The sequence below is a fragment of the Aegilops tauschii genome, chromosome 5, assembly GCF_002575655.3.
Source record: "Aegilops tauschii subsp. strangulata cultivar AL8/78 chromosome 5, Aet v6.0, whole genome shotgun sequence".
Taxonomy (NCBI): domain Eukaryota; kingdom Viridiplantae; phylum Streptophyta; class Magnoliopsida; order Poales; family Poaceae; genus Aegilops; species Aegilops tauschii.
This window is the reverse complement of record NC_053039.3, coordinates 235,379,682-235,396,776: the sequence shown is the minus strand read 5'-3', so window position 1 is coordinate 235,396,776 and position 17,095 is coordinate 235,379,682. Positions and strand designations below refer to the sequence as shown.

The 17,095-nt window shown below is 48.9% G+C and overlaps 1 protein-coding gene across 1 annotated transcript; it reads right to left on the bottom strand.

Moving 5' to 3' along the window:
• Positions 1 to 8,636: 8,636 nt before the first annotated feature.
• On the bottom strand, positions 8,637 to 9,116 carry LOC141022714 (uncharacterized). The gene has a single exon (XM_073498974.1). It carries the CDS (start codon positions 9,114 to 9,116, stop codon positions 8,637 to 8,639), a length of 480 nt encoding a protein of 159 aa, XP_073355075.1.
• Between the last annotated feature and the right edge of the window lie 7,979 nt (positions 9,117 to 17,095).

The window sequence follows — 17,095 nt, the reverse complement described above, 5'->3', positions numbered from 1 at the left end:
TTGAATATAAATAGAATAATTGAATGGAAACCATTTTCCGATGCATGGTTGAATGTTTTGGTAGGTCTTTTTCCATGCATGATTGTATGTTGAGTTGGACTTTGTCCCATGCATAATTGTACGATGAAGTGGAATTCTTGCATGTTGAGGTGGGCTTTGCCCATGCGTAATTGTCTGGTGAAGTGGCATTCTTGCATGTTGAGATATAAATAAGTTAATGCGGATGACTCGCTTATGCATATAGAATATCCTTCCCAGTCAGTGGTTGGGCAACAAAACAATCATGTTCATTCTCGCTAAAAAGGTGCTTGGTAAGGATAGTCATGTCCCTTCTCTCTATTGTCAAAAGGCACCTGTTCTGTACAGATGCTATGGAAGAGGCACCTCTTCTTTCCATGTTAACAAACCATCATTAGTAAAGGAAAAGTCGATCGTCTGCCATTGCATCTATTCTGAAGGAATGCTTTCGAACAGACACCTCTTCTTCTCATGCTAATTAATAAACCATTGCTGGCAAAGGAAAATCGACCGTTCACCAAATCGGATAGCATTTTGTAACATGCTTGGATGCAATCATTGATGACAATCCTATCAGAACTGTGACGCCCTCGATTCAATCGTACACTAATCATACACGCAAATGTGTACGATCAAGATCAAGGACTCACGGGAAGATATCACAACACAACTCTAGACACAAGTTAAAATAATACAAGCTTTATATTACAAGCCAGGGGCCTCGATGGCTCGAATACATAAGCTCGAATACACAAGATTCAGCGGAATCAACAATATCTGAGTACAGACATAAGTTGAACAAGTTTGCCTTAAGAAGGCCAGCATAAAACCATCTACGATCGAAAAGGCAAGGCCTCCTGCCTGGGAGCCTCCTAACTAATCATGGTCGTCGGCCAACTCGTAGCAGTATCCGCCCTCGGGGTAGTAGTGGTAGTCGTCGGCGAGGACAAATGGCTCCGGGGCTCTGTCATCTGGTTGCATCAAACGGATATGGGGAGAAAAAGAAAGCAAAGCAACCGTGAGTACTCATTGAAGTACTCAGCAAGCAAGGATCTACACTACATATGCAACATTATCAAAGGGAGGCTGTATATGTGGACTGGACTCCAGAAATGCCAGAATAGAGAGAAGGCCTAGTCCTATCGAAGACTAGCATCTTCAGCATCTTCAAGCATCTTGCAGCATTTAGAAGAGTACAGATCAACATAATGTAAAGTAGTAGTAGTGTTATCAACCTCGCCCAGAGATTCTTCCTTGACAACCTGCGAGAAAGCAATCCCAGAGCCATACTATCCATTTCTCATCACAAGTATCCAGTTCTAATTGTATCGATCAGGATACAACTCCGAGCGTTTCTAATTGTAGGACATGCTATCGATCGGGATGCAACTGTAGGACATGCTATCGATAGATGTTTTCTTCCCTGCAGGGGTGCACCAACGTACCCACCATGCTCGCTTAACTCTGGCCGGACACACTTTACTGGGTCATGCCCGGCCTCGGCCAAACGATACGCCGCAACCCGACCTAGGCTTAATAGAGAGGTCAGCACGCCAGACTAAACCTATGCCCCCAGGGGCCTTGGGCCATCGCCCCGGACGCTCCTGCACGTTGCGTACGCGGCCGGTGAGCAGACCTAGCTACCTCCTTAAAAAGGCAGGTGCTTACGCAGTCCAACCCGGCGCGCGCCGCTCAGTCGCATGACGTCTATTAAGCTTCGGCTGATGCATACGATGCAGAACGCCCATACTATGCCCACGTGATGGTTAGTGCTATCAGGCCAGAGGCCCCTCGGATCAAATATCCAAATCATAGTGGAATAGGAACGCACGGTAACAAGCAGAGACTCATGAAAGATGTGACCCCGTCGCCCCGTCTCAAAGACTTGCGGCAAGGGCTAAGAATGCCCGGCCACGCCTCGTAATTATCTCGCGGCACCCTCCAGGTCAACCCAACTCCTCATCACTCGCAAATATGCTCGCGCGGGTACCCCTCAGGGCCGACCCGTCTTTAGTAACATGGTTCAGTGTAAATTCATAGTAACCATAGTAACCGTGTGTCTAACACCAATGGGGAAACCTGAGGAATCACCCTCGACGGATTCCCACTCGATGTAACCATCAAGGTGGACTTGGAGGAATCACCCTCGTTGGTCCACACTTGAGGGGTTGCACGACAGAGTCATTATTGGGAGTGGTCAAGGAGGAATCACCCTCGATGACCACGACCGAATAGCTACACTACAGGGTTAACATCAGAAGTGTTGATGAGGTATCAACCTCAGCACTCGATAGTAACTCTGCAGAGTCGTACAACTAGGGAGGGGGGGGGGGGTGATGTGTGGTGTCGGGGCCTGGACGTCGATCACGTTGATCGAGTCATCGAACATAAAGCGGGGCAACTGGGACAAGATGGGGGTCACTTATGGATCTCCAACCAGCCTATACTAAGCAGTTCAGAATAAGCAGGTAAGGTATGAAAGCAGGTAGCAAAAACAGGCTATGCATCAAAATAGGAGCAATCAATTACAGTAGCAAAATCTAATGCAAGCATAAGAGAATAGAATGGGCGATATCGGAATGATCAAAGGGGGGCTTGCCTGGAAGCTCTGCTGCAAAGGAAGAAGAGTCGTCGGTGACGTAGTCGATCACAGGGGCAGCATCGGTCTCAGGGTCTACTCGAGAGAAGAGGGGGAAGAAACAGTAAATATAAGCAAGCAGATGCATCACTAAGCATGACATGACGATATGCAGAACTAGGGTCGACCTAACGTAGTACTACACGTTGCAGATGGAGGGGAAAAACATCTGAGGATGAATTCCCGGCGTTAGACGGATTCCGGACAGGTGGAAGAGAGGGGACGGTTCCATGTTCAGCATGCTAGGGGTATGTGACAGATGAACGAACCGCCTATTCGGATTCGTTGGGTTTTTCTGAGCAACTTTCATGTAGAAAACATTTTCATCTGAGTTACGGTTTATTTTCTACGAATTTTCAAAGTTTTAAACATTTTTTGAAATTATTTAAATTAACAAAATTGACAGAAAAGGAATATGACGTCAACATTGCATGGGGATGATGTCAGCAGTCAACAGACTCGGTGACAAGGTCAAAACTGACCTATGGGTCCAGTGGGACCCACATGTCATATACAGAGAGCTAACAGAGTTTTAAAACTAACTAAACAAAGTTATTTAGCAGGAAGGCCCCACCTGTCATAGTCTAATTAGTTAACTAAACTAATTAGTTTTAATTAATAAAATGTTTAATTAGAGGATTAAGCGGTGGGGCCCGCACGTCAGCGTCACAAAGATGCCCAGCACGTTGACTGGGTCAACCCAGTCAACGGGGCCTGCGGGGCCCGCTGGCAGTGACCCAGGGGTGGCCCCAGGTGTGCCACGTAAGTGGCGGTCGGCGGCACGTCGCCGGTGACGCCAAACGCGGCGGCGCGGCTCGGATCTCACCGGAAAACGGCCTCAGGCGGCCATTTCGAGTGCGGCCGTGCTCGTTCGGAAGCGGGAGGAGCGGCGCGTCCAGCGGTGGCCTCAGCTCGGGCCGAGGCGGGCTGCTATGATGGCGGCGTCGAGCAGGGGCGGCGGCTGCGCACGGGCCTCGACTGAGAACGAGGCGGGGCGGCTATACGCGGGCACGGGGCGGCACCGCGGGTGCTCTGGAGCGCGCCCAAAGCAGTCGTGGGCGCCCCGGAGTTAGCATGGAGCACAGGCGGCGGCCATGGCGGGCGGCTTCGGGAGGTTGGCGGAGACGGAGCTAGGGGCACGGGGAGGCACGTGCACGGTCCGTTGGGCTCCTGGGAGTACCAAGAACTCGATGCCGTGCTCAGGCGAGCACGAGACGGACCATGGCACGGGGGCGAGGTGAACTGCGGCAGTGAGCTCACGGGCGAGACGTCGAGCTAACTATGTCACGCGAGGGGATTAACGAGGAGGAGTTCACCGTGCGGCATGCAAGATGGCCCTTGGGAGATTAGGAGCAGCAGAATGTCGCCAGGGAAGAAGGGGATCGCCGGCGACCCGAGGAAGACGATTACGTGTTCGGGCGATGCAGAGCTCCTCGGCTCCCTCCAGCGGCTCCAGAGGACGCGGCAGTCCACGGCGATGCCGACGAGCACGGCCAGGCCGCGTCGAAGGAACGGTGGCCTTGGAGATGACGAAGACGCGGCGGCGATGGCGCTCGGAGGTGGATGGGGAACGAGGGGGAGAGGCGAGGAGGAATGGGGGAATGGACGGGGAGTGGGTGGAGGTAGGTGGGGGAGGACTCGAGGAGCCGGAGGGGCGGTTGCTCTTATCCACCCGCGGTGTTGCCGGCGGGGTGGTCGGGCGGCGACGAGCGCCTGTAGCGGCGCGCACCGGGGGTACAGGAGGGAGGGGAGAGCGACCGGGGAGGGGGCGTGGGCCGAAGCCCAAGTGGGGCAGGGGCTTTCTCTCCCCTCTGTTTTCCTTTTCTTTTTTTTCTTTTTCCAGCAACTTTTGCTTTTTCTTTTAGCCACAAATGACTTTGCAAAAAATATGCCACTGGCCAAAACAATTTCAAAGAATTATTGTGCACTACCACAAAAAGATTGTGAGACTTTTGAAATAGTTTGCAATTTTTATAAATTAATAAGGCATTTAATCTATTGTTTAGGTCACTAATTTAAGTAGATTAGGCCAATTAAACATTTCGCAAAAAAATGTTGGTTCACCACCAATATTAGTTATGGATTATTTGGCACATGATGAACATTTTAGTTTTCATGTTTGAGCAATTTAGAAATTCACTTAGCATTTGAATTTGCATTCAAAGGGGAATTTGAAAGAAACAAGAGACAATGATGAACAAACACTTGCTTAGCAAAAGGATTAACTTAACCCCAAGGATTACTGTAGCATCATTACACAGGGGTGTTACAACTCTCCTCCTCTAAAAGAAATTCTCGTCCCGAGAATTAAGAGGTAGAAGGGAAAAGATCGGGGTATTCAGCACGGAGGTTATCCTCGCGTTCCCAAGTGGCTTCATCTTTAGTATGATTCGACCATTGCACCTTGAGGAACTTGGTAACATTCTGGCGGGTTCGACGTTTAGCTTCTTCAAGAATGCGGATCGGATTCTCTTTGTATGTGAGATCATCTTGAACTTCAATTAGTTCCGGATCCACTTCACGTTCCGGATCCTTGAAGCATCGACGAAGTTGCGACACGTGGAAGACGTCATAGACGTGAGAGAACTGAGGTGGCAACTCCAATTGATAAGCCACCAGTCCACGACGGGCGAGGATGCGGAAGGGACCAATATAGCGCATAGCTAGCTTGCCCTTGACTCCGAACCGATGAGTGCCTCTCAAAGGAGTGACACGCAGATAAGCTTGTTCACCAGGTTGATAAGTTGAACCCCAGTGTTTCCGGTCATAGTTGCTCTTCTGGCGGGACTGTGCCGCCTTGAGATTATCCCGGACAATGCGAACCTACACTTCAGCTTGTTGAATAATGTTTGGACCAATGAGCGTCCGTTCCCCAGTTTCTGACCAATTCAGAGGGGTTCAACACTTACGTCCATAAAGCACTTCGAAGGGTGCCATCTTCAAGCTGGCTTGATAACTCTTGTTATAAGAGAACTCCGCATAAGGGAAATATTCTTCCCACTTCTTGCCGAAAGAAATAACACAAGCCCGAAGCATGTCTTCAAGAATTTGATTGACTCGCTCGATTGGCCTTGGGATTGGGGATGATAAGTAGTGCTCCAGGTAATATGAGTTCCCATTGCCTCTTGGAAACTATCCCAGAACTTTGAAGTGAATATACTGCTGCGGTCTGAACTGATCTCCTTCGGAATGCCGTGGAGTGACACAATTCTGGAGATATACAAGTTTGCTAATTGACTAGCAGTGATTGTCTCCTTGACTGGCAGAAAGTGAGCAACCTTCGAGAATTGGTCGATGACGACAAAGATAGCATCGTTACCTTTCTGAGACTTGGGAAGGCCAGTGACGAAGTCCACTTGGATCTTATCCCACTTCCACTCAGGAGTCGGAAGCGGTTGTAGAAGTCCAGCCGGTTTCTGATGTTCTGCTTTGACGCGACGGCAAACGTCACACTCTTCGATATATCGAGCAATGTCTTGCTTTATCTTGGACCACCAATACTTCTGACGAATGTCTAAGTACATCTTGGTACTCCCCGGATGAACAGAGAGAGGGGTGTCATGCGCTTCCTTCATCACCTTCTCTGTCATAAGCTCGAACTAGGGTACTACAATGCAACCTCTGAAGTATAAGGTTCCATCTTCACCAAGTGAGAAATCTCTGGATTTCTCTAAGGCAAGATCCTTTTTCATCAGATCAATGTGAGCATCTTTGGCTTGAGCAGACTTAATTGCTTTCAGAAGAGTTGGTTCCAGGACAAGGTTATTCAGAGAACCCTGTGGAACTAGTTGAAGGTTCAGCTTGCATAGCTCTTCATAAAGGCGGGGTTGAGCTTTGAAGACCATGTGATTATTGCAATAAGACTTACGGCTCAGGGCATAGGCCATTACATTAGCCTTGCCAGGGGTATAGCATACACCGCAGTTGTAGTCAGCAATAGCTTCCATCCATCGCTATTGATGGAGGTTCAGATCTGGCTGAGTAAACAAGTACTTCAGACTCTGATGATCGGTGAAGATCTCGCAACGATTACCGAGAAGGTACTATCGCCATAGCTTTAGTGCATAGATAACCGCAGAAAGCTTGAGGTCATGAACTGGGTAGTTCTCTTCATGAGGACGCACTTGACGGGAGGCATAAGCAATCAACCTGCGCTCTTGCATTAGGACACATCCTAATCCTTGACGTGAAGCGTCGCAATAGATGACGAAGTCCTTGCGAGAATCAGGGGGACCAAGCACTGGGGCAGATGCCAGCTTGTCCTTGAGTGCCTGGAAACTTTCCTAACACTTTTCAGTCCAATCAAACTTAACGCCTTCGTGTAGCAGATTGGTCAGTGGCTTGGCGATCTTGGTGAAGTTCTCGACAAAGCGGCGACTATAGCTGGCTAGTCCGAGAAAGCTTCTGACTTGCTTGACAATCTTCGGAGGGGTTCAGTCAGGAATAGCCTGAACTCGCTCTGGGTTGATGGCAATACCATCCTTGGAGATGACATGACCAAGGTAGGTGACTTCGGGTAACTAGAATTCGCACTTGGAATATTTGGCATAAAGTTGATGTTCTCGAAGCTTCTCTAGAATAAGTCAAAGATGTTCGGCATGTTCTTCTTTGTTCTTCAAATATACCAGGATATCATCCAGATAGACTACGACGAACTTGTCGAGGTAATCCATGAATATGTAGTTCATCAGACGGGAGAATGTTGCTGGAGCATTGGTCAAGCCAAAAGACATGATGGTGTACTCGTAAGAACCATAATGAGTGAGGAATGCGGTCTTTGGAATATCCTCTTCATGAACACAGATTTGGTGGTAACCCAACCTCAAGTCGAGTTTAGAGAATATCGATGAACTAGCCAGTTGATCATACAGATCATTGATCCGAGGAAGGGGATATTTGTTCTGAATTGTATCTTGGTTGATAGGACGATAGTCTTGGACCAAACGATTCATTCCATCCTTCTTCTTCACAAAGAGAGAAGGTGCTCCCCAAGCAGAGGATCTTGGACGAATGAAACCCTTGCGAGGAGATTTGTCGATTTCCTCCTTAAGTTCAAGGAGCTCATGAGGTGGCATCTTGTAGGGTCGTTTGGCGATAGGAACGGTGCCTGGTTTCAAGTCGATGATGAACTCGATAGCCCGAGCAGGGGGTATTCCTGAAAGTTCTTCTGGAAAGACGTCTTGGAAGTCGCGAACGACTGGAATCTTTTCAATTCCCTCAAGAGGTGCTGCGTTCAACGCATTCAAGACATGAAGTCGTGCCTCATTGTTTTGAACAATCTGAGCATGGTAGCTTACTATCTCATCGGAAGGATGTAGGAGATGAACAACTTTGGTGGCGCAAACGATAGAGGTAGTATGTGCTTTCAACCATTCCATTCCCAGAATGAGGTCAATATTGGAAGACTCCAGAATAATGGGAGAAACAAGGAATTCCAACCCTTCCATCTCAACGGGAACATCGCGACCAATCATGGTAGTTTGACATCGGCCCGCAGGGGTGTGTACCACTATTGGAGTGTTCATGGGCTCGCATCGAATGTTGTGTGCGTATGCAAAATTTTCTGACATGAAAATGGATGCGATGCTCCTGAATCGAATAAAACTGAAGCTGGTACTGAATTAACAAGGAGAGTACCCATCATAGTAGCAGGCTGGTCTTGAGCTTTATTCAGATCAATGTTGTTAGCCTGCCCACGACTATAAGGTCGGGCATTGTTGTTGCGGGGTTCATTGTTACCACGACCCGCAGCAGGAAGAGCCAGTTGGTTCTGATTCTGAGGACAGTTCCTGGAGCGGTGACCTGGAAGGCCACACTTGAAGCATAGACCATCATTGGGGTTGGGAGCAGGAGCTTGGGGTGGTACAACTCGAAGAGGCTACCTCTGTGGTGGAGGAGGCAGACGAGGTGCAACATAGGACTGTCTTGGTGCAGGTGCAGTTGGGCGGTACATGCTGTGGGGGATCCATATCCGACGCTTCTATGCTGACGAGCCCGAAGATGAGCCAGCGTCACGGCTTCGCCTGAGGGATCCCTGGTGTTCCTGAAGACTAGTCTCAACCTGAATAGCCTTGTTCACCAAGGTGGAGAAATCAACAAAGTCATGAACAAGCAGTGCTAGCTTGATATCAGGGTGAAGTCCATCATGAAACTTTTCCTGTCTGCGAGCATCAGTAGCAATGTCTTCTTCAGTGTAGCGGGACAAGTCCAAAAATTCCCGCTGATAAGCATCTACAGACTTGTTGCCTTGGGTGAGGTTGCGGAACTCACGCTTCTTCCTGTCCATGATTCCCTGAGGAATAAATGGAGCACGGAAGGCAGCTTGGAAATCCGGCCAAGTGATGACCGTTCCAGCAAGTAGGGTCCACCTGTGGCTGTCCCACCATTGAGCAGCGGGACCCTTCAGAAAGAATGGTGCAAAGGTGATGTAGCTAGCAGGGGCCACACTAGCAGACTCCATTTCATACGTGATGTCGTGGAGCCAGTCATCAGCATCAAGGGGCTGAGTTGAGCTGCGGTAGATGGTCGGGTTGAGGCGCAAGAAGTCCTGCAGAGTTACTGGGGCTGGCTGTTGATTCATATTCGGACGAGGAAACATATCCATCATTCCTTCCATGAACTGGCGGTTCAGCTCAAACTGTTGCATCATTCCAGCAAAGAATTCGGGCGATGGTGGATCATTGGCACCAAGGCCACGACCAGCGGGTCTAAACCATCCTGCTAACATGTAACAGGGGTAGTTCGGCATCGAGCATTTGTAAAGACGAAGGATCATTCATGATGAAACATGCATAGTGAAAGAGGTACGATGGATACCACATAGTAGTCAACACGATAGTGTCTGTACTATTTAGAATACTATTCTAAGGAATAACTATGGCTTATCCAATTTTGGGGTGAATGTGGTCACGGGATCCTAATGTTAGAGTTAGTAAATTCGTTTAACCCAAATGGAAGAGAGATCAGAGTCCTAGAGTATAGACAAGGAGTAAAAGATCCTAATACCACCCAATGGCGACGTGGGCCCGTAAGACACACAACCATGTTAGTAAAAGTTTTTTGTAGTGACTGGACTCGACTTCGGCCAAGGAGTTGGAAGGGGGGCTACCTACAGGCAGTCGGCCCCGATACCAAGTTGTGACGCCCTCGATTCAATCGTACACTAATCATACACGCAAATGTGTGCGATCAAGATCAAGGATTCACAGGAAGATATCACAACACAACTCTAGACACATGTTAAAATAATACAAGCTTTATATTACAAGCCAGAGGCCTCGAGAGCTCGAATACACAAGAGTCAGCGGAAGCAACAATATCTGAGTACAGACATAAGTTGAACAAGTTTGCCTTAAGAAGGCCATCACAAAAGCATCTATGATCGAAAAGGCAAGGCCTCCTGCCTGGGAGCCTCCTAACTACTCATGGTCATCGGCCAACTCATAGCAGTATCCGCCCTCGGGGTAGTAGTGGTAGTCGTCGGCGAGGACAACTGGCTCCGGGGCTCCGTCATCTGGTTGCATCAAATGGATATGGGGAGAAAAAGAAAGCAAAGCAACCGTGAGTACTCATCCGAAGTACTCAGCAAGCAAGGATCTACACTACATATGCAACATTATCAAAGGGAGGCTGTATATGCGGACTGGACTCCAGAAATGCCAGAATAGAGAGAAGGCCTAGTCCTATCGAAGACTAGCATCTTCAGCACCTTCAAGCATCTTGCAACATTTAGAAGAATACAGATCAACATAATGTATTGTAGTAGTAGTGTTATCAACCTCGCACAGAGATTCTTCCTCGACTCCCTGCAGAAAGCAATCCCAGAGCCATACTATCCATTTCTCATCACAAGTATCCAGTTCTAGTTGTATCGATCGGAATACAACTCCGAGCGTCCATTACCGCAGGACAGGCTATCGATAGATGTTTTCTTTCCTGCAGGGGTGCACCAACTTACCCACCATGCTCGCTTAACTCTGGCCGGACACACTTTACTGGGTCATGCCCGGCCTCGGCCAAACGATACGCTGCAACCCGACCTAGGCTTAATAGAGAGGTGAGCATGCCGGACTAAACCTATGACCCAGGGGTCTTGGGCCATCGCCCCGGACGCTCCTGCACGTTGCGTACGCAGCCGGGAGTAGACCTAGCTACCTCCTTAAAAAGGCAGGTGCTTACGCAGTCCAACCCGGCGCGCGCCGCTCAGTCGCATGACGTCTATTAAGCTTCGGCTAATGCATACGACGCAGAACGCCCATACTATGCCCACGTGATGGTTAGTGCTATCAGGCCAGAGGCCCCTCGGATCAAATATCCAAATCATAGTGGATTAGGAACGTGCGGTAACAAGCAGACTCACGAAAGATGTGACCTCGTCGACCCATCTCGAGGACTTGCGGCAAGGGCTAAGAATGCCCGGCCACGCCTCGTAATTATCTCGTGGGCACCCTCCAGGTCAACCTGACTCCTCATCACTCGCAAATATGCTCGCGTGGGTATCCCTCAGGGCCGACCTGTCTTTAGTAACCGTGTGTCTAACACCAAGGGGGAAACCTGAGGAATCACCCTCAACGGATTCCCACTCGATGTAACCATCAAGGTGGACTTGGAGGAATCACCCTCGTTGGTCCACACTCGAGGGGTTGCACGACAGAGTCATTATCGGGAGTGGTCAAGGAGGAATCACCCTCGATGACCACGACTGAATAGCTACACTGCAGGGTTAACATAAGAAGTGCTAATGAGGTATCACCCTCGGCACTCGATAGTAACTCTGCAGAGTCGTACAACTAAGGGGGGGGGGGTGATGTGCGGTGTTGGGGCCTATACGTCGATCACGTTGATCGAGTCATCGAACATAAAGCGGGGCAACTGGGACAAGATGGGGGTCACTGATGGATCTCTAACCAGCCTATACTAAGTAGTTTAGAATAAGCAGGTAAGGTATGAAAGCAGGTAGCAAAAACAGGCTATGCATCAGAATAGGAGCAATCAATTACAGTAGCAAAATCTAATGCAAGCATAAGAGAATAGAATGGGCGATATCAGAATGATCAAAGGGGGGGCTTGCCTGGAAGCTCTGCTGCAAAGGAAGAAGAGTCGTTGGTGACGTAGTCGATCACAGGGGAGCATCGGTCTCAGGGTCTACCGGAGAGAAGAGGGGGAAGAAAAAGTAAATATAAGCAAGCAGATGCATCACTAAGCATGACATGACGATATGCAGAACTAGGGTCGACCTAACGTAGTACTATATGTTGCAGACGGAGGGGAAAACATTCGAGGATGAATTCCCGGCGTTAGACGGATACCAGACAGGTGGAAGAGAGGGGACGGTTCCTTGTTCAGCATGCTAGGGGACCAAATATTCGGATTCGTTGGATTTTTCTGAGCAACTTTCATGTAGAAAACATTTCCATCCGAGTTACGGTTTATTTTCTACGAATTTTCAAAGTTTTAAACATTTTCTGAAATTATTTAAATTAACAGAATTGAGAGAAAAGGAATATGATGTCAGCATTACGTGGGGATGATGTTAGCAGTCAATAGACTCGCTGACCAGGTCAAAACTGACATGTGGGTCTAGTGGGACCCACATGTCATAGATAGAGAGCTAACAGAGTTTTAGAACTAACTAAACAGAGTTATTTAGTAGGAAGGCCCCACCTGTCATAGTCTAATTAGTTAACTAAACTAATTAGTTTTAATTATTAAAATGTTTAATTAGAGGATTAAGCAGTGGGGCCCATACGTCAGCGTCACAGAGACGCCCAGTCAGCATGTTGACTGGGTCAACCCAGTCAATGGGGCCTGCGGGGCCCGCTAGTAGTGACCCAGGGGTGGCCCCAGGTGTGCCACATCAGCGGCGGCCGGCGGCACATCGCCGGTGACGCCAAACGCTGCGGCGCGGCTCGGATCTCATCGGAAAACGGCCTCAGACGGCCATTTCGAGCCTGGCCGTGCTCGTTCAGAAGCGGGAGGAGCGACGCGTCCAGCGGTGGCCTCAGCTCGGGCTGCAACGATGGCGGCGTCGAGCAGAGGCGGCGGCTACGCACGGGCCTCGATCGAGAATGAGGCGGGGTGGCTATACGCGGACACGGGGCGGCACCGCGGGTGCTGTGGAGCGCGCCCAAAGCAGTCGCGGGCGCCCTGGAGTTAGCATGGCGCACAGGCGGCGGCCATGGCGGGCGGCTTCGGGAGGTTGGCGGAGACAGAGCTAGGGGCACGGGGAGGCACGTGCTTGGTCCGTTGGGCTCCTGGGAGCACCAGTAACTCGATGTCGTGCTCAGGCGAGCATGATAGGGACCATGGGCACGGGGGCGAGGTGAACTGCGGCAGTGAGCTCACGGGCGAGACGTCGAGCTAGCTACGTCGTGCGAGGGGATTAACGAGGAGGAGAAGGAGGCGGAGGAGCTCACCGTGCGGCACGCAAGATGGCCCTTGGGAGATTAGGAGCAGCAGAATGTCGTCGGGGAAGAAGGGGATCGCCAGCGGCCCAAGGAAGACGACGACGTGTTCGGGCGATGCAGAGCTCCTCGGCTCCCTCCAGCGGTTCTAGAGGATGCAACAGTCCACGGTGATGCCGACGAGCACGGCCAGGCCACGTCGAAGGCACGGTGGCCGCGGAGATGACGAAGACGCGGCGGCGATGGCGCTCGGAGGTGGATGGGGAATGAGTGGGAGAGGCGAGGAGGAATGGGGGAATGGACGGGGAGTGGGTGGAGGTAGGTGGGGGAGGACTCGAGGAGCCGGAGGGGGGTTGCTCTTATCCACCCGCGGCGTTGCCAGCGGGGTGGCCGGGCGGCGACGAGCGCCTGTAGCGGCGCGCACCGGGGGAATAGGAGGGAGGGGAGAGCGACCAGGGAGGGGGCGTGGGCCGGCCTAGCTGGGCCAGCTGGCTAGGGTGGGCCAAAGCCCAAATGGGGCAGGGGCTTTCTCTCCCCTCTGTTTTCCTTTTCTCTTTTTGTTTTTCTTTTTCCATCAGCTTTTGCTTTTTCTTTTAGCCACAAATGACTTTGCAAAAATATGCCACTGGCCAAAACAATTTCAAAGAATTATTGTGCACTGCCTCAAAAAGATTGTGAGACTTTTGAAATAGTTTGCAATTTTTATAAATTTAAAAGGTATTTAATCTATTGTTTAGGTCACTGATTTAAGTAGATTAGGCCAATTAAACATTTTGCAAAAAATGTTGGTTCACCACCAATATTAGTTATGGATTATTTGGCACATGATGAACATTTTAGTTTTCATGTTTGCGCAATTTAGAAATTCACTTAGCATTTGAATTTGCATTCAAAGGGGAATTTGAAAGAAACAAGAGACAATGACGAACAAACACTTGTTTAGCAAAAGGATTAACTTAACCCTAGGGATTACTGTATCATCATTACACAGGGGTGTTACAATAGCCATCACCCAGTCCACCATGTGTCCATGGAAAAAACTAATATATCCATCAGTCGAGTATGCCAGAAGCAACTTGATAACTGAAACTTTATAGGCTTCATCTTTTACCTCGGGTAACGGCTGCTTTAAATTCACCATCTTTGTAGAAGTCTTCGATTGATTATGTGTTTTCCGGAACATGACAATTGTCAAGCCCCCCACCACCCAACGCGTCATCGTCACTTCTCATCATCTTGACACTTTCTACCAGATTTGGTTCCAATTTGGCTACAAATTTGGCGAGGATAAGAATCTAACTTTCAGTTATCCTTGTAACATGTGTTTCCATACTTCGTATCCTTTCCTGAAGAGCATGCACATCGATGGTCAATCCAACAATTTTTTCCGGTCATTTGACCGAGCAAAGTATTTGTGACTTCAGAATATCGGCAAAGGTTTTATTCTGCTCAGCTTGAGCACTGGTGATAGTAGTGAGGGTTTTCGCAAGTGATGACTGTGTTGGGGAACGTACCATGCAATTTCAAAAAAAATCCTACGATCACGCAAGATCTATCTAGGAGATGCATAGCAACGCGAGGGGGAGAGTGTGTCCACGTACCCTCGTAGACCGAAAGCGGAAGCGTTAGTATAACGCGGTTGATGTAGTTGAATGTCTTCGCGATCCAGCCGATCTAGTACCGAACGTACGACACCTCCGAGTTCCGCACACGTTCAGCTCGATGACGTCCCTCAAACTCTTGATCCAGCAGAGGGTCGAGGGAGAGTTTTGTCAGCACAATGGCGTGGTGATGGTGATGGTGATGTGATCCGCGCAAGGCTTCGCCTAAGCACTACGACGCTATGACCAGAGGAGTAAACTGTGGAGGGGGGCACCGCACAAGGCTAAGAGAACAACTGATGTGCTTTGGGGTGCCCCCTGCCCCCGTATATAAAGGAGGAGGGGAGGAGGTGGCCGGCCGAGAGGGGCGCTCCATGGGGGGAGTCCTACTAGGACTCCACTCCTAGTAGGATTCGCCCCCCCCTTTTCCTTTCTCATCGGAGGGGAAAAGGAAGGAGAGGGAGAGGGAAAGGGGGCCGCGCCCCCTCCTCCTTAGCCTATTCGGACACCCTTGGAGGGGGGCGCGCGCCACCCGTTGTGGACTCCCCTCTCTCTCCCTTAAGGCCCATGTAGGCCCAATATTTCCCCGGGGGGTTCCGGTAACCCCTCGGTACTCCGAAATATACCCGAACCATTCCGAAATCTATTCCGGTGTCCGAATATCATCATCCAATATATCAATCTTTACCTCTCGACCATTTCGAGACTCCTCGTCATGTCCATGATTTCATCCGGGACTCCGAAGAAACTTTGGTCACCAAAACACATAACTCATAATACAATCGTCATCGAACGGTAAGCGTGCGGACCCTACGAGTTCGAGAACTATGTAGACATGACCGAGACACTTCTCCGATCAATAACCAACAGCGGAACCTGGATGCTCATATTGGTTCCTACATATTCTACGAAGATCTTCATCGGTCAAACCGCAATAACAACATACGTTATTCCCTTTGTCATAGGTATGTTACTTGCCCGAGATTCGATCGTGAGTATCATCATACCTAGTTCAATCTCGTTACCGGCAAGTCTCTTTACTCGTTCCTTAATGTGTCATCCCATAACTAACTCATTAGTCACCTTGCTTGCAAGGCTTATAGTGATGTGCATTACCGAGAGGGCCCAGAGATACCTTTCCGATACTCGGAGTGACAAATCCTAATCTCGATCTATGCCAACCCAACAAACACTTTTGGAGACACCTGTAGAGCATCTTTATAATCACCCAATTACGTTGTGAAGTTTGATAGCACACAAGGTGTTCCTCCGGTATTCGGGAGTTGCATAATCTCATAGTCAGAGGAATATGTATAAGTCATGAAGAAAGCAATAGCAATAAAACTTAATGATCATTATGCCAAGCTAACGGATGGGTCTTGTCCATCACATCATTCTCTAATGATGTGATCGCATTCATCAAATGACAACACATGTCTATGGTTAGGAAACTTAACCATCTTTGATTAACGAGCTAGTTAAGTAGAGGCATACTAGGGACACTCTGTTTTGTCTATGTATTCACACATGTACTAAGTTTCCGGTTAATACAATTCTAGCATGAATAATAAACATTTATCATGATATAAGGAAATATAAATAACAACTTTATTATTGCCTCTAGGGCATATTTCCTTCAGTCTCCCACTTGCACCAGAGTCAATAATCTAGATTACATTCTAATGATTCTAACACCCATGGAGTCTTGGTGCTGATCATGTTTTGCTCGTGGAAGAGGCTTAGTCAGCGGGTCTGCAACATTCATATCCGTATGTATTTTGCAAATCTCTATGTCTCCCTCCTTGACTTGATCGCGGATGGAGTTGAAGCATCTCTTGATGTGTTTGGTTCTCTTGTGAAATCTGGATTCCTTCGCCAAGGCAATTGCTCCAGTATTGTCACAAAAGATTTTCATTGGACCCGATGCACTAGGTATTACACCTAGATCGGATATGAACTCCTTCATCTAGACTCCTTCATTTGCTGCTTCCGAAGCAGCTATGTACTCCGCTTCACACGTAGATCCTCCCACGACGCTCTGCTTGGAACTACACCAACTAACAGCTCCACCATGCAATATAAATACGTATCCGGTTTGCGACTTAGAGTCATCCGGATGAGTATCAAAGCTTGCATCGACGTAACCATTTACGACAAGCTCTTTGTCGCCTCCATAAACGAGAAACATATCCTTAGTCCTTTTCAGGTATTTCAGGATGTTCTTGACCGTTGTCCAGTGATCCACTCCTGGATTACTTTGGTACCTCCTTGCTAAACTTATAGCAAGGCACACATCAGGTCTGGTACACAGCATTGCATACATGATACGACCTATGGCTGAGGCATAGGGAATGACTTTCATTTTCTCTCTATCTTCTGCAGTGGTCGGGCATTGAGTCTCACTCAACTTCACACCTTGTAACACATGCAAGAAC

What these genes read in the sequence shown, in the direction of transcription:
- LOC141022714 (XM_073498974.1), bottom strand. Translation starts at nt 9,116, where the DNA reads ATGGAGTCTGCTAGTGTGGCCCCTGCTAGCTACATCACCTTTGCACCA.